General features: G+C 40.1%; 1 protein-coding gene across 3 annotated transcripts in view; it reads left to right on the top strand.

Annotated features, from left to right (window-relative positions):
* The first annotated feature begins 611 nt into the window (after positions 1-611).
* Positions 612-24961, top strand: part of LMO3 (LIM domain only 3) — a 59166-nt gene continuing 34816 nt past the window's right edge. The window contains exons 1-3 of one of the 3 annotated variants that reach the window (XM_071733015.1): positions 612-803; positions 1024-1089; positions 9124-9337. In XM_071733015.1, coding sequence (XP_071589116.1) covers positions 9132-9337 — 206 coding nt within the window. In that variant the 5' untranslated portion in view covers positions 612-803; positions 1024-1089; positions 9124-9131. Of the gene's footprint in view, positions 804-1023; positions 1090-2178; positions 2307-9123; positions 9338-24961 lie in introns of those variants that run through there. The other 2 variants (XM_071733016.1, XM_071733014.1) reach the window with 2 other exon arrangements.

Genomic DNA, 24961 nt, shown 5'->3' with positions numbered 1-24961 from the left:
GCGGCCGGGGACCGCGCCGGGGACCGGGAAACTTTCAATCTGGAGTTTCCACTCCTTACTGAGCAGTTCAGATCTAGCACGGAGAGAGGCAGCGTTTTCACCTTCAGGGATTTTTCTCATTACTCATTAATAGAGAGATATGTATCTTGCAGTTTTTTCTCTCTCTCTTTTTCTCTCTCTCTTTTTTTTTTTTTTTTTTTTTTTTTTTTTTGCGTGGGCAACTTACTGTTTTGTTTAAGCAAAGTATTTGGGGAGGAGTGTTGGGGAGGCGGGTGGGGGGGAACGCTCCCCGGGTGTGCTTCTGGAGCACTCTCTGGGAAGGTGATCCTGAGCCGCTTCAGTAGAGGTCACTTGTGTGTGCGTGTGTGTGTCCCTGGTGTTTGTGTCTAGCATATGCATGTGGTTTTGCTGACTGCACTTGCAGGCTTGTAAATTTTCACCATGGGAAATTACCAACAAAGCCCAATCTGTCTCCTGGCTGCTTTGCACTTTCCGAGGGCGGCTGTACTTGAGCGAGCTGCAGAACGAGAGAGAAAGAGAGAGGGAGAGAGAGAAAGGGGGAGTTGGGAGGGGGGAGGGGGGGAGAGGAAGGGTGGGTGGAGGGGGAGAGAGGTAAATAGCCTTAAATCGGAAGGGAGCTGCTTCTCTGTGGTCTTCCACAAGAGCTGCCTGGGCTCTGCTGGCTCAGTAATAACTGAGTGACCTTTTCTTTTGCTGTATTATGTCTGGCTGGTAAGGGATTGCATTTTGCAGCTGATAAAGCCCTGACTTCATTCAACTCGGCTCCTCACACGCTGCTTTAGGTAAGTTGTCTTCAGCCAGGACGGAGACAGACAGTCTTGGACTGCAAGATACTAAAAGGAGGACACCTGTAGCTCGGATGCGGTCAACACAATTACTTGGCGGATCCTTGAGGACCTCATTATTTTAAACTTAAAGAATAGCGATCTCCCTCCCCATCTCTCCCACCCCCTCTTTATTTTTTTTTTCCCCAAACAATGCTTCTTTTTGACCTTTCCCAAGGAGAAGAGCTACAAAGCAGCCACTGTGCTTATTGAACTGCCTCCCCTGTATCGCTTAATTGAGAAGGTAAGTGAGGCAACTGTGTACATAAGCTTTGGGTCATTTGTGTATGTGTGTCTGCATCACTCTCTCCCTCTCTCTCTCTCTCTGAGTCATAAGCCGGGGCTGCAATACACATACACACATCTCTGCACTGCAACTTTCACTCAAGCTACAGCTCTGCTGAGACTGTTTTGTTTAAATCATGTGAGGCTTCATTATTTTTATGATGAGACATGAAATACATGCAAGCGGAGGATGCTGAGCGAAACCCATCCGGCTGTATGTCTCGAGAAATAGCACTCAAAGTTAACAATGAATTGCAGCACACACACCACACACCCGTTATTATTATTGTTATTATTATTCTTGCTTCTTCCAGAGCTTCTCGAAACGTGCTCTCAATTACCAAGGGAGTCGGTTAATTTCCCACTCCCCGGCTTTAATCCACAAGCCTCCCCGTACAGCAGTTTAATTTGCAACCGGTTCGGTGCAGGGTTAACCCTTTGGGCAGAGCGGAGGCGAGAGCTCGGTTGCTGCCGGGGTGGGGGGGGCTGGGGGCGATAGGCACAGGGAGCACACGGGGTCGGGGCTCACGCAGCCCCACCTTGGGCCGGCGTGAGAGAAGGGCAACCAGGTTGACGTTATGAAATAGTACTTCTGGCTACCATCCTTTCTTTCCCCCCCCCCCCCCCCCCCCCCCCCCCCCCCCACCACCCATGCCCCCTCTCTCTTTTTTTTTTTTATTTTTTCTTTTTATTTTATTTAATTTTTCTTTTTTATTCTTCACCCTCCCGCACGCCTCCCTCACTCCATACCCAGCAGGATACGCTGTGCTAACGCCGCATGTGACAGTTTAATCAAACCCATTTGTTACAACAAAGCTAAGAGACCACTGGGATTACGGGCAGAGTTAGGGGAGCATGTGGGCTTTGTGGCTCGCCATCGCCCTGCGCGGACGGCGGCTCGGGGTGTGCCACCTCCCCCCCCCATTCCCCACTCCCACACCTTCCTCACACCCCCCCCACCCAAGCCCCCCCCACCTTCCCCTCCCGCCGCACCCCCACCCTCCCCCCCCCGCCGCCTCCGCGCCCGCCGGGCTGCGCCGCGCCGCGCTCCCTCTCACTTGACCCGAGCCGGGGGAAGAAGCACTTGCTACTTTTGCCGGGATCTGGTGCTTCAATGAGAAGGAGCTCTCCAGGCGCCCGTAAATCAACTCATGCAGAAAAAGGAGAAAAGTTTTGGTAAGGCGGCGGTTTCCTGAGCTACTGCGCGCCGAGCAGGAGCGGTGCGCTGGAAGGGAGAGAGATGGGGGGGAGAAAAGTGGTTGGAGAGGGGAAGGGGAAGGGGGGGGGGGGGGGGGGGAAGAAGACCAGAGTGTTTCTCTTGCATCTGCCATCCTGAGCGCGTTGCCGTAGAGTCTGTGTGTGCTCGAAAGAGACACAAAATCCCACTTCCTAGGACAGCTTTGTGGGACCGCTGTTCAAGCCAATTAATCTTGTTAGGTGCAACAAATATCGCGACGTGGTTTCCCGACACCTCCCGCTTCCCTTCTTCTCCCCCTCGCCCCATCCCTGTGATGCCCGGAAAGGAATTAGCACAAAAGGCTGGACCGTCTAACTCCAAAAGGGATTCTTTGTTGGAGAGTGTATGTTTCTTATTTATTTTTTTATTTTGCATGTGAGCTGCATCAAAATTGAACTCAGTCTTGCAAATCTCTTGTTGGCCTTTGCCAAGCACTAGCACTTTGCTGCCATGGTAACTGTAATTAAACTGATAAGAGTGGAAAAATGTCAGTATCTCAGAGCCTTGCAGCTGCATTGGAGAAAAAGGGAATCAAATTGGTTCCCAGCACCACTGCTCTAAAAAAGGAGGGAGAGAGCGTGTGTGTGAATGTGTGTGTGTGTGTGTGTGTGTGTGTGTGTGTGTGTGTGTGTGTGTGTGAATGTGTGTGTGTGTGTGTTGAGGGGTCGGGGGTGGGGAGGGCGACGGGACCCGACAAGGGTAGGAACATAGCTGAGCAGCTCCCATCCCTGAGATCTGGGTACATCTATTTGCTGTGTTGTCCCTTAGGGGGCTACAGCCTGCAGGGATGCTCTGGGCCAGTGAACAGAGAGAAACAAGCTTTTAGGCCCAGTCTAGCTTTCAAAAAAGAGAAGGGGAAAGAAGAAGAGAAATCTTTTGTTTGGTGTCTCTTGGCAATCGACTAGCCATGTTGGCCAAATTCTTTTAATCTGTATCACTGCTCCCAGCTGTGGGACTGCATTCCCATTTTTAGTTTTTACCTAATCTCTCCTCTCTTTTTTTTTTTTTTTTTTTTTTTCCCCTCACTTCCCAACCAAACTCCTTTTATTTAAAAAAAAAATCAAAAAAGGAAATAAATCAGATTGCTCTGTAGAAGAAAGGTAAGCAAGTGGAGTTTAGTCACACAGCAAGAAAAATTAACCCAAAAGTATATAGGAGAGAGTATATGCAGAGTCCTAAAATCCTTATTTTTTTTTTTATTAAAAACAAAAAACCAAAAACCCACAAAAAAAACCAGACCCAGAGTGTTATGGAGTTGCGGTTACTTTGTTGCGTTAACTACAGAAGCTGAGACTGTGCGGATGAATGGCACGGAACAAGAGAGCATAATGGAGGCAATCAACCGTTAGGCTGGTTCACAATGCAATCCAGGCAATTAAAAGCTCACCAGAGTTTAAATGAAATGGTTCTACTTATTTCTGTGCACCACACTGCACAGGCTATTATTTATGTCTCTTTTTTTAATTATGATTTCCCTTTAACTGTCAAATAACTCGGAATAGCAGGGTCTTGAAGGCAATAAAAATTTTCCACAGAACAATTTACATGCCAATCTAAAACTAGTTACGACTCCTGATGTGCTGCATGCGAGTTCTGAAATGTTTCTTAGCTTCTGAAACCTCAGCTTTTTTTTTTTTTTTTTTTTTTCTTCTGAATCTGTGAGTATATTGTCCAGAATAATTGGAGCTCTGAATTCTTTTAGGATGAAGCTAGAAGTGAAAAAGCATCAGAAAAGTATTCTTTTAACCTTCTCCTAGATTTCTAACTTTTTTGCTGAATGCATTTTGTCTGTCAGTTTGCTGTCTTATAAACACAAGTGAGCTGATACTTAATTTGCTCCAAACTGATTTGTTAGTGTGGTTTTTGTGGTCGTTTTTGTTTCTTTTTTTTTTTTTTTGTGCGTTGTTTGGGGGGAGGGGGGCTGTTGCTTGTTTGCTTTGCTGTTTGTTTTTTTTTTTAAAGTAGAGCAAGTTTTCTCTTTCTTGATTTAGATCCTGCTGCCCTTTATAGAACTGTGGAAGTGCCTCCTGAAAAGCAAGGGGTGTGTGGAAGTGATCCCTAAAAGTTTTAAAGTGATTCAGTGCATAATAATACCCAGCTCTTCCTCCCTTAATGTGCCTCTCAAAGACCATACCACAAACCAGAACCTGAGTACTGTGGGTCTTCTGCTGCACTCAGCACCATCAGGGACCAATTCTTCTTACAGATGTTACTACATCACTAATTAAAACAGTTAATTATGTCAAATCTTCATTTCATTTGATTTTTGAAAAGGGTGATGACTGGAGTGAGATGGATATTTATTTCTGTCTTCCTTCAGGAGTCTAATTTATCTTTCTCCAACAATCTTTCCACTTTATCCTGAAATCATAGTTATAGATCATTTGCCAGTGTTTTATCACATGTCAATAACAACCAGGGATGAGAGTCAGTTGCATTGAATTTATTTGTGAAAATCAAGGGAAATCCAAGACCCTGCAAATCAGATTAAGTTCTCCCTTCAAAAATTCTAAAGGTGGTGGATGGGGATGAAGTCCTATTCCTGACACAGCTCTGCAGTTTATGTGCAGTATCTTGGGAACTGAGGGTAAGGGAGGAAGGGAACGGAAGAAAGGATGAAGGCAGCCCTTGAAGGCATATTGGGGTGAAATAAAAAGGGGTTTTTTTGACAGTGACAGACTAGGCACTGATATTTCTCACTTCTGAGAGCAAATTTGCTCTGTGATGCAGAGCATGGGTAGGACTCTGCAGAACTGAAGGAAGAGCTGGGTTAGATTTTTTTTTTTTTTTTCAGCCTGGCTGTAGCATGTATGGAATTATATGGTTTCTTGGAAGTGTTCCATAAGCTCCCCTTTCCTGGGGAAGGGGGAGAGTAGGAGGACAGCCTGGCAGCTGTGTGTTGTGCTGCTACCTGTTATTTCAGTGGCAAGCAGTGTGGATGGTTTTGTGGGTGCTGTCAGCCTCTGAAAGGATCCTTCCTGTGACCTAAGAAATAAATGGGTAGTTAAACCACAGCCTGTGAAAAGCTGTCTGACAGTAAGCTGCAGGTATTCTTATTGCCAAATTAAGAGCGAGCTAAAAATACACGAGTGTGTATTTGAAAAGTGTAACTGCATTGGAGATCTTGTGGGAACATTAAAGGAAGAGAGATGGTCTGTGCAATGATCTGCATTAAGGTGGCTCATACGATACAGAAAAAGAAGATAAAAAAAAAATAAATAATGTTCTGCTTTCAAAATTAAGCAATTTTATCCAGGGGCATGGGGATAAAAGGCTATATGCAAAGAATTGGGAGATACGTAAAACATTTCTTGGAGCATTATTTTGTGCTTTATTTTGTTTAAAATCTCTCTGCACATCAAAAGAAGAGTAACTTTTTTATAATGAAGCAGTAGTCTGGTGGTTTTATTAAACTCTCATTAAAATGAAAGCAGATTCATTGCAAGTAAAGTGCAAAAATGATCAGTTCTATCAGAAGGGAAAAGCATTCCTTCCCTCCAAAAGCTGCTGCAGATTGAATCCCTAATCTGAAGAAACTGCTAGTGGAATGTCAGCACCACCTTTTCTCTCAGCCTCACAAAAATAAATGTGCAGGGCTGCTTACAACTTCCATGGGGTGTCTGCCCCTTTCCACTATCTCTACAAAGGAGGTTTTTGGCTCACCAACAGGACTGACGGTGCTCTGTCTACTTTGCTCCTGTAGGAAATGTCTCAAAAACTGCACAGGGGTACGTGCAAGATTGTTCAGGCTGTTGTTTTATTTGTAATACAATAACCCTGTGTTTGCAGCGTATACCTCAGGAATTATCAGGTGTGATTGTTGCAATTTGCTCAGATACTCACTTGTTTAGCCCTGTTTCTGTATCATCTTGTTCCCATTCAGACAGCACAGGACAGTTGATCAGCCTGGATCAGGGACTGTCAGCCTCTTCTCTCTAACCCGCTTCCTTATCAGACAGCAAAATTTTTACATTAAGGTTTTATTTCTTTTTTTTTTTTTTCTTTAAAGCCTTTAACTATGTTAGCTCCTAGTTTATCCTGGTTTCCCTCAAGCTAAAGATTAAAGTCCTAGAACAGTCCTTCGTGCTTCTGAACTATTTTTTTTTACTGGGTTCCAAGAAATTGATATGAATTTTGGCCGATTTTATGCATTTGTCTTCTACATGGCCAAAGAGAGGGGCTGGAGATAAGCCTGTTGGCATTTAGCTGAAACTTAGACTCTGCTGTGGTATGCAACTTTACAAATTAAGGCTTTTCCACTGAGTGAAGATACTATATTTCCAACACTACTTCCTTTTGAAATCTGGTGTAAATTCTTTACTAGAAATCTCTAATATTTTCAGCACTTTTAGTAATTTATTTGTAGCCACTCTGTTTTGCTGCTTCATAGGTGTATCACGGATTCAGAGTAGTAAGTTGGCAATTGAAGATACTGTAAAGGCTTGGTCTTTGTCTTGGGGTGCTTGTTCAAGACAAGATGTGACTGTTCATTCCCAGATCTGCCACAGACTTATTGTGGAGCCCTGTGCAGGTTGCTCGATCTCATCCTCGTCCCTGTGAACAAGAAACAGAACTTACAGGTCTGTAAATGGTCTAGGAGCTATAAGAGGGTCATTGATTGGGGAGTAATGGGAAGGCAGCAAGACCAGTTGGTTGTTTTTTTTTTTAACACTTATTGATAGAAAAATACAGACTCCACATTTTTGTTTGGAGCCTCAGATGTTATGCATCAGTACTGGAATGGTTCTCTGGGGTGCCCACTAAAACTGTTTGCATATGACAGAATGCTAATTTATCAGATAAGGATACGTCTCCAAAATACATAATAGAGTATGTTGCAAAGAGCGGAGCACAGCTGTTGTGCTCATATGTCCCAATAAAAACTACTATTTTCAATTCAGGGATCACCTTTGCAGGTGAAACTTGGGAATTCGTCTTAGTAAGCCTGGAAAGTCACTTAACTGGCTCTGCAGTCTCTGTAGTCCACATAAATTCATGTGTTCCACACACACATATGCAAAGGAACCTTGGGGTGCCTCAGTTGGCATAACATTTAGTCTGTTATCTTTGTAGTGCTAATATCCATAAAGGCACACCATACCATTGCTTCAAAGATTACACTCATTTTCATGTTTTCCTTATGAGAGCTTTAAAAGAAACAACTTAAAACCCAAACTCCAACTTGTTCATGTTCTAGCACTCTCAGCCTGCCTGTTTGTTGTGGTGTGTACAGCAACAACCAAGACCCACTGATTGAAGCTGGGACTGTGAAGCTTTCTTAGCAGTAGATACAATAACATTCTTGATGAGGAGTGCTTGAACTTGCTTTTCTTTAAGACTCAATTTGACCTTTCACAGTCTCAGCACAATAACGTAGTACCATACTCTGAATTTTGGGGTAGGATTTACTTACTGACAACATCATTTGTTCCCTAGCCTTGACAAGTTCTCATGGTAATATTCAGGTGTACTCTAAAGAGTAGCATTTTTTTAATGTTACCTCTCTGCTTGGCTTTAAAACAGTGAAAGCACCTAATAATTGAACCTCGTGTCAGCTCTGTCTTTTTCTCCAGTGCTTGTTTGATGTCCAGCAAGGTATCTGCAGGGCTATGGTTTTGCTTACGCTAAGAAACTTCTTACAGAGAATTGGCCTGAACATAATGGGATGGGAGTTCGTGCGATCAGCCAAGAGAGACCAGTCTGTACACACTTCAAGGCAGTGACCTTCTCTCCCTATTTACTGTAAAACTGAGGGCAATTAATTTTTGTATGGATCTCTGGAAGCTGGCTGTGGTGCTCTGTGTAGCATCGCTCTGCTGTGTTCTACTTTTCCTAGGTCCCTCCCTTAAACAGTGATTGTTTAAGTTGTTATTTAAATGCTCCCTGCTCTTACATCAAAAGGTATACATATTAATGGACACTATGGTACTTCTTGCCCTGAACCAATGGTTGGTTAAAATTGGGATTAGAAAGTAGAGCAGTGTTTTTAGATTTTTATCTGGTTTCATTGCTGGCTGTTTTTTTGTCTTTGGTCGGTTTTTTTCCTTGACAAACTAGCAGCTCTCTGACCTTGTGCAAATTATTTAAAACCAGATTTTTTCAGAAGGTACTTAAACTACAAGTTGTAGCTAGAAATTCTGGCACTCTGGGAAGTCTCTGGAAATCTTATTGCTCCATTTATGTGTCTAATTGCTTTCATTTATGTAAAACAAAACACCCCCCTCCAGCACCAAAATGTCTGTCAAATTTCCCTGAAACTTAGTGCCTATGCCTCTAATAATTTCAGTCTTTTCTTATTTGGAATGTGGAGTGCTTTTGTATTTTAAAAAGACAGCGCGTGTAGGTCCAAATGTGTAGATTTAGCTTTGTTCACTATCAGAGATCTGCTGCCTTATTTAAATTTTTGTCTCTAAATACTGGACGATGTGAAAGTGGATGACTTTTCAACTGTCATATTTTCATTTTTCATTAATTTTTTTAATCCTGTTTCTTTTCAGCAAGTAGACCAGGTAAACGAGGTGTTAAAGAGAATCTGTGGAACTTCGAGCAGTGGATGTTTCTGTTCTCAAATTTCTTAACACTTGTTTTTTGAGGTTGCGGTGGACAATCTAAGTTATTTTATCCCACCTCTGCGATTGCCTTTTGAATGAGCTGGATGTAGGGGGAGAGCAGCAAGGTAGAAGGACGAAAAGGGGGAGATTTTTTACTCGAGGGAATTTCTGTTTTCACTCTTCCTCTTGTCTTGCTGTATTTCAGGTATACAAATGCTCTCAGTCCAGCCAGACACCAAGCCGAAAGGTTGTGCTGGCTGCAACCGTAAGATTAAAGACCGGTATCTTCTAAAGGCCCTGGACAAATACTGGCATGAGGACTGCCTGAAATGTGCCTGCTGTGACTGTCGCCTGGGGGAGGTGGGCTCTACCTTGTACACCAAAGCCAACCTTATCCTTTGCCGCAGAGACTATCTGAGGTAGGCCACGTCCTTCTTATGTTCACTTACAGACTTGTTAAATCTGTTCAGTCCTTTCTATCGGTCACTGTAGCATAAGGGGTACATGTTTCCCACAGCATTGTGCTCCCTGGGAGCACGTGGTGGTCTGCTCCTTGCAGACACGGTGACTTGAAACTGCCCAGGATGTTTTTACCAGCTCCAATGCAGGGTTTGAACGCTGTGAGTGAGGAGCGTTTCACATGTCTTGCTTTTACCCACTTTTCTTACCTTCGTTTGCCAGAGGGATTTAATTTGTGGCACTGGAAGCTTTCATGAATGTTCATGTTGAGCTGTTCCAAGCTGGGCTAAGGTGACCAGTGCTCTTCTCTGGGCTAAGTGACCTCGTAGCTAGTAGGCTCAAATCCTCTCTGGTTCTGCTTTAACTCTAATCTGGATGGGACGCCAGGTAACATTTTGCTACTCCTCCGATACCAGATTGTCACATGATATTGTGTCTCTGTTTGCTTGTGAATCTATTTTCTCAAAACTGAGGTCTAGTTTGTAACAAAGTAGTGATGAGCAGCACCAAGCTAGTTTATCTGCAAATTGTGTGTGAATACAGTTTGCACAGTCATAGCTTAATCAAGATGTTTCGTTTCCCTAGGGTCTGAATAGTAAATAGAGAGAGAAGGTTCCTCTGGGGTGATCCAGAGCACCTATTTCCTATAGGAGCACCTTTCCTCTGTTCCCTAGAGAGAGGGTCTAATGAGACTAGATGCTCCAGGCTAAGGTGAACTTCTGGGAATATTTCCCTTGCCCCTGTAGTGAAGCCTTTTCCTTGTAAAGGGACGTTCAAGTCAGTAATCCATTGGGGAAAAGTTAAAATTCTCTTTGCATTAACTTACACATTCAGTTTAAGCACAGGTACCAAACAGGAGGTTCCTACACTCTAGTAAGTTCCTAAACTGTGCAACACGGGTAGGCTGGAGGTGAATCAAAACTGAAGCATTACTAATAACTGTGGGTACTCTGGCTCTCCATGTTACAACCTGTTATTTTCTGGAGTGGAGCAAAAATGTTTGCAAACCTGCTGTGCATTGGCTGAGCTGGGTCTGTAAGGCAGATCAGGGCTCTTCAGGCATGGGCCTGGGCTACTTAATGGTAGAAGTACTCTGCTACCAATTAACTCTGAACTGAGCACAAGAGAGAGTGCTGAGAATTTAGCATAGAGTCTGCATCTTAGAGCCACTGTGTTAATGCTGCCAAAGAAGTAGGTAACAAAACCTTACTTTTAAAAACTGGCAGGGAGCTGTTTGAATAGAAGGGAACTGTTGTACATGAACATAGGTCAATTGTGATCTTAGAGCATGTGTTTATGGAGAGCTTCTGGGGGAGAGGTAACTCTTACCCTAATTTTTAAAACCCCTTTTAAGAATCTTGCTACAACAAGTGCCTGCAGGAGCGAGAAAACTCTGCTATGGCTCTTTGATCCAAGTTCCAAATTTTCTGAAGACTTTGAACTTGCTGAATTTCCCAAGAACTAGTGCAGCAGATGCAGTGCTTTAAAATTAAATGTTTAAAATCAAACCCGAAAATGATCTGGTAGTAGAGATATGAGCAAACATTTCCCCAGCACAGATGCAGCTGCACACACCGTTGTTCTCTGGTCTTTGAAAGTCTAACAGGAGTAAATATTTTGCTAACATCATTAAAGTTTATAGTAAGTGATTCAGAAATAAGAAACTGGTTTTTGTCATGACCACAGTCAAAACTGGTGTTATAAGTTATTTGTTCATATTCAATGTTTTGTACCAGTGAAACCAGCACATACAAGAAATCCTATAATCAGTTTTAAGATGTTTTTAATTTTTGTCTCCAGGTACATCAGGTATTAATGAAATGAACCATTTTTTAGATATTCTTGTGAGCGCATAGGTTTAAACTTGATATTTACACTAAACTTCAAAAAAATGCTCTTAAGGTAATTGCAGCTACTCATTTGCTTTGTTGCATCTTATCTACCTAGTTATGCAGTTAACCTATAAAAGTGGTCTTGTATGTTTCCTGGCTTTGTAGCCCAATAAGCTTTCATATTTAGCAATCCTCTTGTATGAATTTAAAGAACAAATTAATTTGTACTAATGATCAGATTAGGGTTCGATTACAGTTTCAAACTATCCTCTTAATTTTTGTTTTTCTTTAATCGTAAAGGGAGCCCTTGCTACATATAAATCGTGCTAGCTTCCTATTAATTTATGTGCTGCCCTCTAGAGGATATGTGGCTTGCATGATACTATGAAGAGTAAAATTGCACATTAGCTTGTCTCTCTGTGTTCATTATGCCTTTCAATAATACAGCCATTCCACAGATGCTATAAGCAATAACGTAGCTGGTTTGGGTGCTTTAACTTTCATGGTTAAATTTGCAAACTATGTGACTGTGTCTCTGGCTATTTGCAAAGATACTTTCAGTATCCCTCATTCAAAGATGACTGCCAAAAAGCTAAACACTTCCTTAGCCCTGATGCACACTCTCTTTCTGTATTTGAGCCTTGAGGTACTCACTTTGGTAAGCTTTTTTTAAATAGTCTGTATCTTCAGAACTTGCTATGCCTTTGCTCTCTCTCTCAGTAAAATTAAGTAATTTCATTATATTAAAACCTTTTTCTCCACGTTGAGAGGATAAAAGAAGTCTTTAATGAGGAAATGAGCTTGGAAGATACTTTGGGTGTGAGAAGCTTTACCCTGGAATCTGATTCATGTCACTCCAGTGGCTTCAGAGGTGGCGTATGGCACCGAGGGTATTAGGGGTGGCCACAGCAGGAATGAACTCTGTTTTGTTAACAAGGATGAGAACTGACTTGAGAGAAAAGGGCTCAATGTTAGAAATACCATGCTCACTAGAAATGATATGCAGAGTATAATTCCCCTGCAGGCTTCTGTCTCCTGCTTATACACTCTTGGGTTAAAAGTGAAGACTTAATTTAAGGAACTTAGGTTTACGCCAATATTTCAAGTCCATTTACAGTAAGTGAAATATGCAAGAAGGGTGGGTTTTTTCCCCCCTTTTTTCCCTTCAGAGCTGTACAGTGACATCTTAATGTATCAGCCTATCCTCCTCTGTCCTCTCTTCTGACTGGCAGCATGTCCATTTACAAGCACAATATTCCCTCTGAAATCTGTCATTACTGCCATTAATGACCAGTCGTTATGTTAACAGCCCTTGGGCTGTTAACATGTCAAACTGGTTGTTAACTGGAATGTTATTACTTATTTAAACCGCAGGTATGAGCTGTATGAAATGCTCTTTGGCTGTGCTTTCTGGGCTGCTTCTGCTCAAAACAATAGGGAAAGAGCAACGCTTTTGCCTTTGGGGTGCTGAGGGATTTGCTCTCTGTTCCATCTGCTCATTTGATTTCTGCATATTTGTGAGGTTCTCCTACCCCCTGGCAGCCGCCTCATTTCAGGTGCAATCCCATCTCTTAACCTCGCGTGCAAATGGGCAGCCCCAGACATTTCCAGGTGCACAGCAATGCCCGCTGCATGTTTGAGATTAATATCTGGCCCCTAAAAAGTGTAAAATGAAAGACCGACAATTACATGAAACTCAGTTGTATTAAATAATGAGCTTCCTCGGATGCAGTGAAAATATGAAAGTACAGCTGTGCTAAGCTAGTAGCAATGTAGGTCAATCACCCTTTTCACTTAGGTTTTTAACTACGCAAACCCTGCTGAGCGACCAATGACTACAAAGTGCTGTTTCATTCCTATTTAATTTTGGCAGCATTTTACTGAAGAGCAGGCATTCATGCAGCTAAATTATCTTCACCGGTTTGGGTTTTAACTCCAGCTCCATGACACTAAATGTTGGAGTGCATATCTCTTAGTAAACACAAAGAGTATGGATTCTGATATGCTGGTTGTGTTTTTCAAGGGGTTTTTCTTGGTTTTGGTTTGGTTTTTTTTTATTTATTTCAAATCCGTCTCTTAACATGGAAATTGAATTAGAACTTTTATTACTTTCTCCACTATTTCCCTACCCAGATCAGATCAAACAGATCATATAAAAGGATTAACAAAATTAAAACATTGGGGTGGAATTTTTACCTTGTTGGGAATGGGGGTGGTGGAGATAGAAAATTCTACCCTCTCCTCCCCTTTGCCCAACTTTAGTGTTGATTTAGCTCACAAATGTACTGCAGACTTTAACAGTACCACTGAATACCTGTGGAGTAGATTTCTTCAGATTCATGAAGAAAGAAACGTATCGTGGCTTCTTTTTCTTGTCCACTTGCCTGTTTCAAAGACCTGAGACAAGCCAAATTTTTACCACATGTATATAGGGTGAGATTTTTTTTAAACAATGAGATGCAAGTACAGGAAGCCGTGTTCAACCATAGGAATAGTAAAGATGTTAGCTCTAAAATATTTTGCTTATGAAAGGCTGCAGATTAAAAAGAGTACAGTTTAGGAAGCAACCTTTTCTTATACAACTCACACTCTAAAGGCAATTATTCTTTTAAAAACTTACTATGCATAGATACTTACACTTTTAAAACCTCTTGGGACCTGGTACTGGTTAGCAGATCCTATTTCTTGTGCCATGGAAAGTGCACATAAAGTACTGCAAACACCTACGATATCAGTGCTCTTAAATGCCTGTATAAATACTCTTTATGGATATTTTCACAGGTAGTCTATTATAAGGTGTTTTCATAATGACAACCCAGCATACTTGTTGCCCAACTTTGATCAAATAAGACCAAGTCTTTAAACTCTGAGTTTGAGGTATTTATGGAGGTGAGGTGTAAGAGTGCTCTGTTTTCTTCTTTAGTTCTTTGTAGAACTAAACCTTTTTCTAACGCACTAATAACCTTGTTGCAATGCACTGAAGTATTCAAGGGACTGCTGCTTTGCAGGAATAGGGCCTAAAAATATCTTTAAATATATACAAAAACGGTAGGTGTAACGGTCTGCTTGTTCTAATTTTGTTATATATGTGAGATGCGTGCTCTAAATTTACATTTTATATCATTTGGCATATCTTAAAAAAAATTAAAAAAAGAAAAAAAAAAAAAAGGAGGGATATGATCTCTCCCATTAATTGCAAAAGGTCTCAAAACCCTCCAAACACCTTAACAGTTCTTGAAATGATAAGAGTGTACTACAAGGAGAGTAATGCACATACGCGCAGTTAATCCACCCAACTTGCAAAGAATAACACTTCTGATTTAGTTACGCTCTGGCTAGTTTAGCTTGTTCCTATTTTAGTTCATCTGTGATAGCTTTTAATAAGAAACATTCAATTAAGCTGTTAAAATTGGTGTTTTAAGTCATGTCGAAATGCTGTAAAATGTGTGTACTCAAGTTTGACGCTCTTCAGTAGTTCCATGTGTTTCCTCGTATCTGCTGGTATTTTTCTTCAGAGCTGCCAAATTTCTAATAATGGTGTTATTTTTAGTGGCTTAAAACACACAGTTTAATTTCCAAGAATGTGCACGTTCCCTCTTATAAGGCTTCTCGAAAACCAGACACTTTCTTGTGTGTTGTCAAAATACCTCATTAATCCCCTGGAAACGTTCAAAGAATTTCAGGAGACTTTTCAGATGAAAGTATAGTGCCTCTAAAAGCCTGTCCTACAGCTCTTCATTACATTTCTACAGAACAGTGTATTTCAATGGAAAATTATTAAATTATTTTACTACAAAGATTTTGTCAATTTATAACAGCTCAATGAAGATTAATAAAAGTTAAGATTTTGGGGCTACCTCGGTAAGTTTGCAGTGCCAAAGGATAGGATAACATTCTTGGTGTAAGAACAACAGTTCTATAGGTATGCTTAGTATTTTCTATAACTTCTTTTAAACAACATGCAATTTCTTTTTTTTTTTTTTTTTTTATCCCTTTCTGAGTTTTTCCTCAGAGGTGACTTTGTAACTAGTGTTTTTGTGAAATATGTTTACTATACTGACCATATTAATATCCTTTAGTTCAGGAGTAAATATCAATTTATGATACCTGATTTGATATCCAAGGTTTAATTGGAAATTTTCTGCATTTTTGGCCAGAACCATATGTGAAACAATGCATCTATGTATTACGTAGTAGAAGAAAATTTATCTCTTATTGCCTAGCACAGAGATGCCTTTTAAGAAGTTCTAATTTCTGCTACACAGGGCTCTTAAAAAAAACAAAACAATAAAATATTTACATTGTTTGAAACTTTGACTATTTTTGTGGTGGATATTTTCCCCAAACTGAAAGACAAGTCTCTTGCAATTAAAATCAAGTCCCGTGTAATTGAAAAAAAAATAATTCTTACTGAATTTTTTTACGTTGTATTTATTTTGCAAATGTTCTTCGTAATTTACAGCATTACTTCCTGATGTGGATGTTTGAATAATATGTTAAAAAAAAAAAAAAAAAAAAAAAAAAAAAAAAAAAAAGAAAAAAGAAAAAAAGGCTGCTTTTCCTAAAAGTATAGTCCTGAGCAAAGTAAAAACTTCAAACGGGCTCACCTGGAAATAGAAATTTCATGTAAAATTTTGTAATAGATAATTGAGACTTGGCATCAAAATGGACAGCACCGTTACACACTTTTAGCCCTCCTGGCCTCAGGAACTGTTTTATCATTTAATTTCTCTGTGAAGTTAAACATATTTATGGTGGATTTGGACAAAACACAGTATGCGATTGATTCTCAAATTATTTCTAAAGTAAATTGGGCTTAAATTTTGCTGGTTTTTAGAATCTATATTTTGGATATACCTTACTAAGTGTATTATTTTTTTGATGGCTAACTTCACAATGGATGCCTTTGTATGGCAAAGGAATAACTTTTAAATAAATCTAATAGTTAGAAATTTGGTGGATTTTTGTTGTTTTGAGTTTGTTTTTCTTTCCTGGTCAAAATATTCTTGAATTTTCTAAGTTTTTCAGCCATAAATATCTGAGACAGTGTGTCTACATTGTCAAAAAGCTTCACATATTTTACATTTATCTTCCTGTAATGTAATTCCAGTACTGTTGTTTTACACCTTCCTGAGGCTGCTTCTGACATGTTCTGAAGCAATTAGCCTTTGGATACTTGACTCACATTGTTTATGATTCATATTTTTTAATGAATATAAGTAGATCCATATTTTAAAAAGAGAAAAATCTGCTCAAGTAATTTCTAGAATGTGCTATGAATCCATCGAACTATTCTCCTGAAAAAGGATGAACAGAAGAACTTGCTGTACCTGATCAGGTCAAAAAAGGAATAGCTTGCAGTCAACTAAAATGTGGATTTACAGAAACTGCTGGTTCTGCTTCTCTCTGATATTTAGAAAGGTATTAAAGGTATTAAACAGGTATTAAGGTATTAAAACAAAACCAACAAAACAAAAACCCAGAAACATTTCCTGGGTCAAAAAATTCACAAAAGTAGTATCAGATCTTGACTGCATCCTGATGAAAATATAAATTGCTCAAACAACAGTTACACTTAGCTAGTTTAGCCAATTTTTATTGTCAGGAAGCTACATATCAAAATGAAGTAATATGCAGCAAAGATACTGTTTGGATGTAATCAAAAACATCCAGCATGGACACTTGTGTTCTCTCCATGCTTGTGTTTCCTCTGCACATTTGCTTGGTCCAATACTTACATATCTGCTGATGAAGAAATCCTGGTGGGATTTTGCACCCTGTGTTGTACAGGTACTTGAAATAGGACCATGGTCCTGTCTTCTCTAAAACTGGTTAAGATAGGCTTTATAAACATATGTCAAAATTTAAGCATCTTGATAGCCCAATGTAGGTGAGGTTAGTTATAGGATTAAGCTAGGCATGTGCTACGATGTCGTGGTGGATTGCCAGTATGGTGTATTCACACTTCAGTCCCTTTTGCAGTTTCACATCAGAACTCCAGCTACCAGCAACTGGAGAATATTTATCACTTATCTTTCAAAAAGCACAATGGCCCCAATTATTAACTGCAAATGTTTTTTCCTGTGGGATTAGTGTGAACCCTGTGTATCTATTTTATGACAAAATGCAACATAACGGAACTTTTTGCTTGGAGAAAATTGCTACTTTTATAAAAGAAAAGAGCACGTTCGGCTCTGGAATGACATTCCTTGGGAAATTCTCCTGCAGGTCTTGAGTGAAGGTGAAGTGGCATTCTCTAGTAGTAGAATTTAAGCTTTTCATCTTTTTCTTTTTTTTTTTTTTTTTTTTTTTTTTTTTTTTTTTTTTTTAAATGATGATGTCTTCTATTGCAACAGTGTGGATGAAAGTGAGAACTGAACAATATACAAAGATAAAATTATTTTTAGAAGAGGTGAGAGTAGAGAGCATCCGAGATTTTACTGTATCTTTTCCATATCTGGGGGAGGTGACACTAATGAATAAGTGAGAATAAGTTGCATAACAACTGTGTGAAGATATGTGGGACTAATTAGGAAAACACCCTACTACACCAGGTAGCAAGTGTTGCCTTGCTCTTGTATCACTGCTTTCCTGTTGCACCTTTGTTTTTAACAAAGCTTGAACCTTTGGACCTTATGTACAGGAATTATCTCTTTTCTCTCTTGATACAAGTATGTGCAAAATGATTATGAATCAAACCTGATTTTTGTGCCATAAATAGGGTATCCAAACCATAAATATAAGCATACACAGAGTCTCGGGTTATATCTTAGGCAATAGTATTTGTTATACTGTAACCCTGCAATTGAATAGTATTATTGTTCTACTATGGGACAAAATGTTATTTTTACTTTATATATCTTTGTAGATATCTTAAAGAGAAATATGTATAAGAGAAAAAATAGTGCAAATACACATTAATTAATCTTTCCTTTAAATCCATCTGCTCTAAGAAGCAGAAGAGTTTATTATTTCTGGTAAACTTCTAAAAGATAGTTCCAGTAACAACCATTGAATTTGGTTTTGTCTTCAAGACAAATTTTTAGGAAGGATTTCTAGGTAGTGATAGCCTAAGTGCATTTCTCCATTTTCTAACTTGTGTTACATTAGTTTTACACAGAATTAAAAAAATTCTGGGATTTGAGATCTGAGTTTAAAAAATATTCCCCAAAACTTTTCAAGTTAATCTTCATCAACCTTGTATTTCTGCCATATACTATGTGTCAGGAGGAGGGAGAGCAGTCTCAGTAAGGAGCTGTTCTGCACAAGTTTTTGTTGGCTTCTTAATTTAGAATCTGATACATTTAAGAACACTTTTATACCGAAATAACATTAACCCTAATCCTGCTAATGTATACTACATGATTGACTTGAGGTACCCTGAATAATCCTATTGAAAGCTATAGGGCCTATTAATTTAGGAACATGCTTTAGTAAAGCCAAATATTTAAAATTAGACTTTCAGGCAAAGCTATTCCATCTTGAATTGCTGTGTCCCCATTTTTATAGTGCTACAAACTGTACCCCTACCCACAAGATGATCTGGGAAAATCTCCAACCCACAGCTCTGCTCCTGGCTGGGCACCTTGCTCCCATGTCTAGGATGCTGGTCAAAACTTAAACACCTTGCCCTGTTTCTCTCTGATGGAAAGGATGGTTATTTGTGTGCTAATCCTACATCTCCTCCCAATCAGACTGCTAGTCTGATGATTTAAAGATAGACCCCTAAATCTGGAGGCTCGCCTATACAACCCATTGGCAGCTTTTGGGGTCTCCACAGTTAGCCTGAGAGACAGTGAGAGATAGGAGATAGGGCAACAAGGCTTTTTTGTTGACATCTGTGAATCTTGGGTTCTCAGTTCACTTTTTTTCTTCATGCTCCAAATTTGTGCTAATGAATCTGTTCTGTGTACTTAGCATCTTCAGCCCTCTAGAAGGATATGTTCATTTTTATTAATACATTGAATTCATGCATTTTTATGCTCCATATAGTATTAAAAAACTCTAGTATGACATTGAGTATTTACAAGAGGGAGCACTAAAAAGTAAATTAAAATATATTCTTTCTGCTTAGAATTTCACTTATTAAAGCAATACTAAAACCTAGATGAAATGTTGCAAACATTGCAGCAAATCTGCTGGCTTTTAATGAGCCTGGCTGTAACCTGAAATTAGCCAAGAGCACTTCCTCCAGTACCTCCTTTCCTAATTCAGTCATAATGCAGTCAGAGAGGAAAACAAAGAGAAACAACTGCTTCATGAGCACACAGCCAGGGATGGGTGTCTTCTGTCCTCTTCTGAGGCCTTTCAGGAGGACCCCTGATGTGTCCCTGACAGGGTCCCAATTACTCTGTCCCCAGGTGCAGCACAGCCTGAGTGTTTTCCTGTAATAGCCAGAGCAGCATCTTACTCCTTCTTATTCCTTGTGTCTTTTAAGAAGGTTCTCACCTGGTAATTGCAGGTAAAATACACAGATATATTTTATACGAGATATCTGAAATAGGTATGGTATGTGGTAACACCCATTTCAAGTTCTTTAACAATTTGGCCATGGAATAGTTTGAAGGTGAGCACAAACACAACTTCTTCTTGCTATGGTAAGCAGATGATTGCTTCATCCAGTTCTTTTCCCTCCATACACGAATATACCTTCTCTACTAAAAGACCCTTGAGGCTTACTCTGAATAAAAGCTAGTATATATTAGCAAAATTTACTGTAATTTGTCAGATTATCAGTCTTGATATGAATGTACTGTGTCTGAACAAATAACTCTGGAACCAACTAGCTTCAATAATCTTATTATTGATCAACCATGTAGTCTTCTATGTTTGCAGATAAACAGTTTTCCTCATGGCCTGGTGAAAAAGTAATTTTTATCTTTTATGTATTTGTATAAATACATGTGTAAGGTTATTTTAGCAGATGTACAACCACTGTAATTTTTTTTGTCTGATGCTCTCATTTTGACTACTGCAAAGCCTATTCTTCCAAAATCCAGTTCTTTCTTCTCATGGCTGATCCTGCTGGTTTTAAGGTGAACTTTTCAGGAAAGTTAGCTCTTAGGGCAGACTCCTAAATGTCTCAAGTTTGGCATCTTTGTGCAATACTGTCAATATTTATATAAGTTGTATAGCGTTGCTTTTTGCAGGCTGTCAAAAGACTGGTATAGGGACAAGTAATCATTCCCTCCCCCACCCAAAAAATATAAAAAAAAATAAAAAAAAAAAATGGGGAGATGGGGAAAGGAAACAAATTACAAACATGATTGCAAGCACGTTTCATTTCCCAGAGTCTCTTGCCTATGTGTAAAGATTTGATTTTCTTCAGGATAAGGCTGGAAATCACTATCCTTCTTACTTCCCAAATATTTAAGTATGGCTTTATTCATGTTTTCAAGCACTGTTTCTTTTAATCCTTATGCTCTGTCTTCCTTCTTGTGGAACCAAATCTAACCTAGACCCAGTGTACTTGTCTATTGAGAAAAAGCATTGAAAAGCACAGTTCCATAGCCCATGCACTGCATTGACTTTCAGCAGCGCCTTGTTTTCCAAACTGAGTGATGACATCCTAAGATGGCATTTTCCTGCTACCAGGAACAGCCCAGATATTACCAGTGTATTTGCTATCTGCCTCTTGATTTTTTTTTCCACAGGAAAAAAGGCAAAGAAACCAGCACACAGCATTTTCTGCTGATGGAGCCTCATTGCAGTGTTGCTTGTTGAAGGCACTGCTGCTGATGGGTGGAGAATCCACTGCAAAGTTCTTGAGTCTGCCCCTGCTTCAGTGGCATGGGCCTGGTGAGCACTATAGCACCTTCTCCTGTTGTGTGTAAGGGGTAGAAGTAGCTGTGGCTCTAGTTTTTATATGAAGAAACTAGAGAAGCAGAAGAGTTAAAAGACCTGCACCTTTTTCTTTGCTTTCCCTGAAATTTCAGAACACAAAAATGACAGAAATGGTTGGTGTAGACAACTCTCCTTCCACATCAGTAACATTTAAAGAGGAAAAATTAGTAAATTTCAGAGAAAACTTGTCAGGAGGAGACAACATCACTTGTCGTTAGATGGGACCCTTGCTCTCTGTTCCTAGAACTAAATGCAGTCACCAAGACAGCTGCATCTGGGCAGATCACTCTTCCATAGACTTGCAGTATTGCTGTCAATTTTCCATCCTACTTGTGTTCGAATGGAACACCATCAAGTGGGACAACTCCACACTTCTTAGCAACTGGGAAAGAGTGACAGTTCATGTGTTCCAGACTGAGTGGTTTTGCTGCAAGATTAATTCTGGAGATCTTCTGTCATTCTTGGGAGGGGGGGGAAGGGTGTGAACGGAAGCTGCCCATGGCATGCAGAAGTTTTGAGAAGGAAGAAATCCCTGCTGGGAGTAACCCAGCCTTTCTCTGTGTTCTGCATTACTGTTGCTAAACTTCTCACCCTTTCCCAAAAAAAGGATACCAAAAGAAAAAAGTCTGATCACATTCTACTAGCTCCTCCACATTAAGCATATGAAAAATATTAACACTTGCTCACTAGAAAACAGATGAAAGCATCACATGCAGCAAGTCAGAAGATAACTAAATTATGGCAGCAGCTGTTTGGCTCTGCCAGATTTAAAAGGTCAACACCAAAAGGCAGGCTGGGAGAAAAAAGTTCCAGTAAAGCGCAAAAAATAATGAAAGGCTTGAAGTCAAAGCATGTTGTTATATTTGTCCCAACATAAATGATGTCTAGACAGACACATGATACTTGTATCAATGTTTCTTCTTTTGGTCCTAACTATACTGAGCATGCAGGGTTTGCCTCCTTAATGCAATCTCTGAAGGTCAATCAAGTTAAAGTTTCAGGATGATGAGATTAGATATGACTTTAAAAAATGACCAAAAAAAGTGTGTTTGGAGAGAGGCCTGAACAGAATATAATTCTGTCTGGTTTGCTCTAGGTTCCTCTATTTTTTCCTGGAAACACTGTGTGAACTGAACGGATCTGCTTTAGTTCCAAGTATGCTTTCTCATTCTCTGGTGATAGCTGAGGTATCTATCTGCACGTTCTTAGGGAGAGAGGAGGGAGTCTTCTGGGCACAGGACAAAAATAAAATGACACATTTAAGTGCTTTTTTTTTTTTAATGCTCCAGGGAGATTTTACTATCTGAATTGTGTGCAGTGAGCAGGGATTTTTCATTTCATACATCATTCACAACTTGCTGCAGTGATGCCAAAAAGTCACACAAGCTCAGTCACTGCTTGCACCAAAGCACAGAATTTTTAGTATGTGAGCTTTAACAATGGATGCTGATTCTTTATTAAGCTTCACCCAGAATTTGCAGTGGGGAAGGATGGTGTCAGGTGTTAGAGAAAAGGAGTAATGTGTCTGAGGACACCGGAGGATACACAGTAATGACTATGGCAAGATCCAGCATGTTTTTCTCTTCCTTCTTGTTCTCTTATTGTGATCAGCTTAGTGCACAAGGAAAGTGAGCAGGTCCCCAGTTTTGTCTTACATATTAAAGTCTTGTGGTTGCAGTAGCTGAGGACTTGGGTTTACATTCAGCTGTTGCACTGATACAGAGCTGTGAGCGGCATGTGAAGTTTGTCTCCATTTTCACTCTCACATGCATTTATTTAGGATTAGGCACCACTTTTTCCAGCAGTTGTGAAGTGTCTGGATGATATATTAAAAGTGAGGTGATTTAAATCTAGTTGTATGAATATTTTTTAGCTACTTTAGAGGCTTAGTAGCAAATGAGTGCATGTTTAATTGCTATAATAAAAACATGGCGGGGGGGGAAACCTTTTCTATTTCTGTCACCTGTGGATGCTGAAGTTAGACTGTCCTTCTGTGTTTGTCTGTGGAATTGAAGTGAATGGACATACAAGATTCTGGACATCTGGGTGAACATCTTATTTTACAGAGTTACAGAGCAGTTAGCATCCACGTGCCCAGGGTGGTCTTCCTGGCTTTTTCTGTAGTCTCAAGGAAGCAAGCAACCTAATTACCTGGCAGCCGGTACAGATCAGCTGTATCAAAGACAATTGTTGATGTTCTGACATTGCATTCTTTAGAAATGATGAATATGGGCCAGATTTTTACCTTTTTTTTTTTTTTTTTTTTTTTTTTTTAATGACAGATGGGGCTGCATTCCAGTTTTGAGGCACTGTTTCTGGACAGCATAGCACCCACCCTCCAAAAGCAGGCTGCACAAAAAGAGGCAACCCTTCTCTAGGAGATGGACTAGCCATCTGTTGAGGGTGGTGCTCTTTCTAGACAAAGGGGTTAGCTAGGTACAACCTCAACACTCCTGGTAGAATCACACCATACAAATACTCTGAGCTTTCAATAAGTATTTCTGTGTGTGTGCAGAGAGCAGAGCATCCAGTTGCTCCCCCTCATGTTGTAAGAGGATGGGGACAGACCACAATGCATATGAACACATAATGCTGATGATGGGCAAAGATGAGCCTCTGCACCTCAAAGGCTCTGGGCAGTAGCTCTCTGAGCAGTGTTGATGTGACAGTGCTCCAGATTCTCCTCCAGTCTCTGCAGTGCTTTTTTTGTGGTGGTCTCTTGTAGCTCTGTGCTCTTTCTGTTCATTCCCAGCATAGGTTTTCCAGTTGCATGGTTCCTTTCTGTCAGGGTGAGCCCTAATGGAAAACTTCCCAATGAGGTCCTACTGGAGGTTAATCAGACTATTCAGGAAGGAGTTAAAAGACCAGCAAATGTGATCCCATTCAGTGCCAAAATTTCAACCTAAGATTCTTTAAGTTATTTTTGTACCCTTATAACTCTGCCAAAATATCCCTTGAGCTGCCAAAAGAGCTCAGCGAAATGTTGACAGGTCTATCCAGAACATCTGCTCTGAACCCTCCTTTGGTTTTGCCAAAGCTGAGTTTGTAGGATGAGACTTTGGAAGGGAGTTTATGGTTGTGTTCCCCCATTCTCACAGCAATTCCCCCTCTGTTGGAATCAGGGCCTGCAGAGCTCATTTATCATGTTCCAGCCCCTTCATCTGGCACTCAACACCTACAGGAGGGCTGGAATCTGAAAACAGGCTTTGTTATGACAGAGATCTCCAGATCTTGTAGCAGATGTTACTGGTGAGAAGCAATTTTGTTCCAGACAACCTTCTTCAGCTTTGCTGAGGAGATGCAGAGAATCTCATAAGGCTACGGGCTTTGGCAAGGAAACTCAGCATTTACCAATGCCAGATACTCTATATTTCTTTTCTGAAGTCTAGGTAGACCAAATGATCTCTCCTCTGTCTCTGTGAAGCAGCTGTAAATTTCTCTTCCTTTAAACCCCCCACAACAATTAAACAATGCTGACAACAGCCAACAGTTATAAGATGCAGAATGAACTATGTGTCTAGGATAAAGAGTTGTGTATCTTCCTCTCCTGATCGATACACTGGATGTTTTGTATGCCCTTGATTTAATTTAAAATATTCCCAGGGAGTAGAAATCCCTGGTAATTTCTGTAATGGCCTTTTAAGAAGTCTTGTCACTTTTTAAAAACATATTTGCTTCACCTTTTCTCTGTGTCCCTTCTCAGCTCCATCGCTGTTTGCTTTAACCTTATCCTCTGTATACAGACTGCTTTTTTACTTTGTGCTGCAGTCTTCTCTGCTTTGGGCCCAGAAGATCTAACCAAGATATTTTCAGCTTACTTTAAATCAGTGTTTGTGATAATCCCTTTCCAATAACTCCCAGGAGCTAAAAAGCCTTTCCTCATTTTGAGGAAGGAAGTTTTGCCTTAAA

The sequence above is a fragment of the Heliangelus exortis genome, chromosome 1, assembly GCF_036169615.1.
Source record: "Heliangelus exortis chromosome 1, bHelExo1.hap1, whole genome shotgun sequence".
Taxonomy (NCBI): domain Eukaryota; kingdom Metazoa; phylum Chordata; class Aves; order Apodiformes; family Trochilidae; genus Heliangelus; species Heliangelus exortis.
The sequence above is the reverse complement of the archived record's forward strand: the minus strand, read 5'-3'. Positions and strand labels throughout refer to the sequence as shown.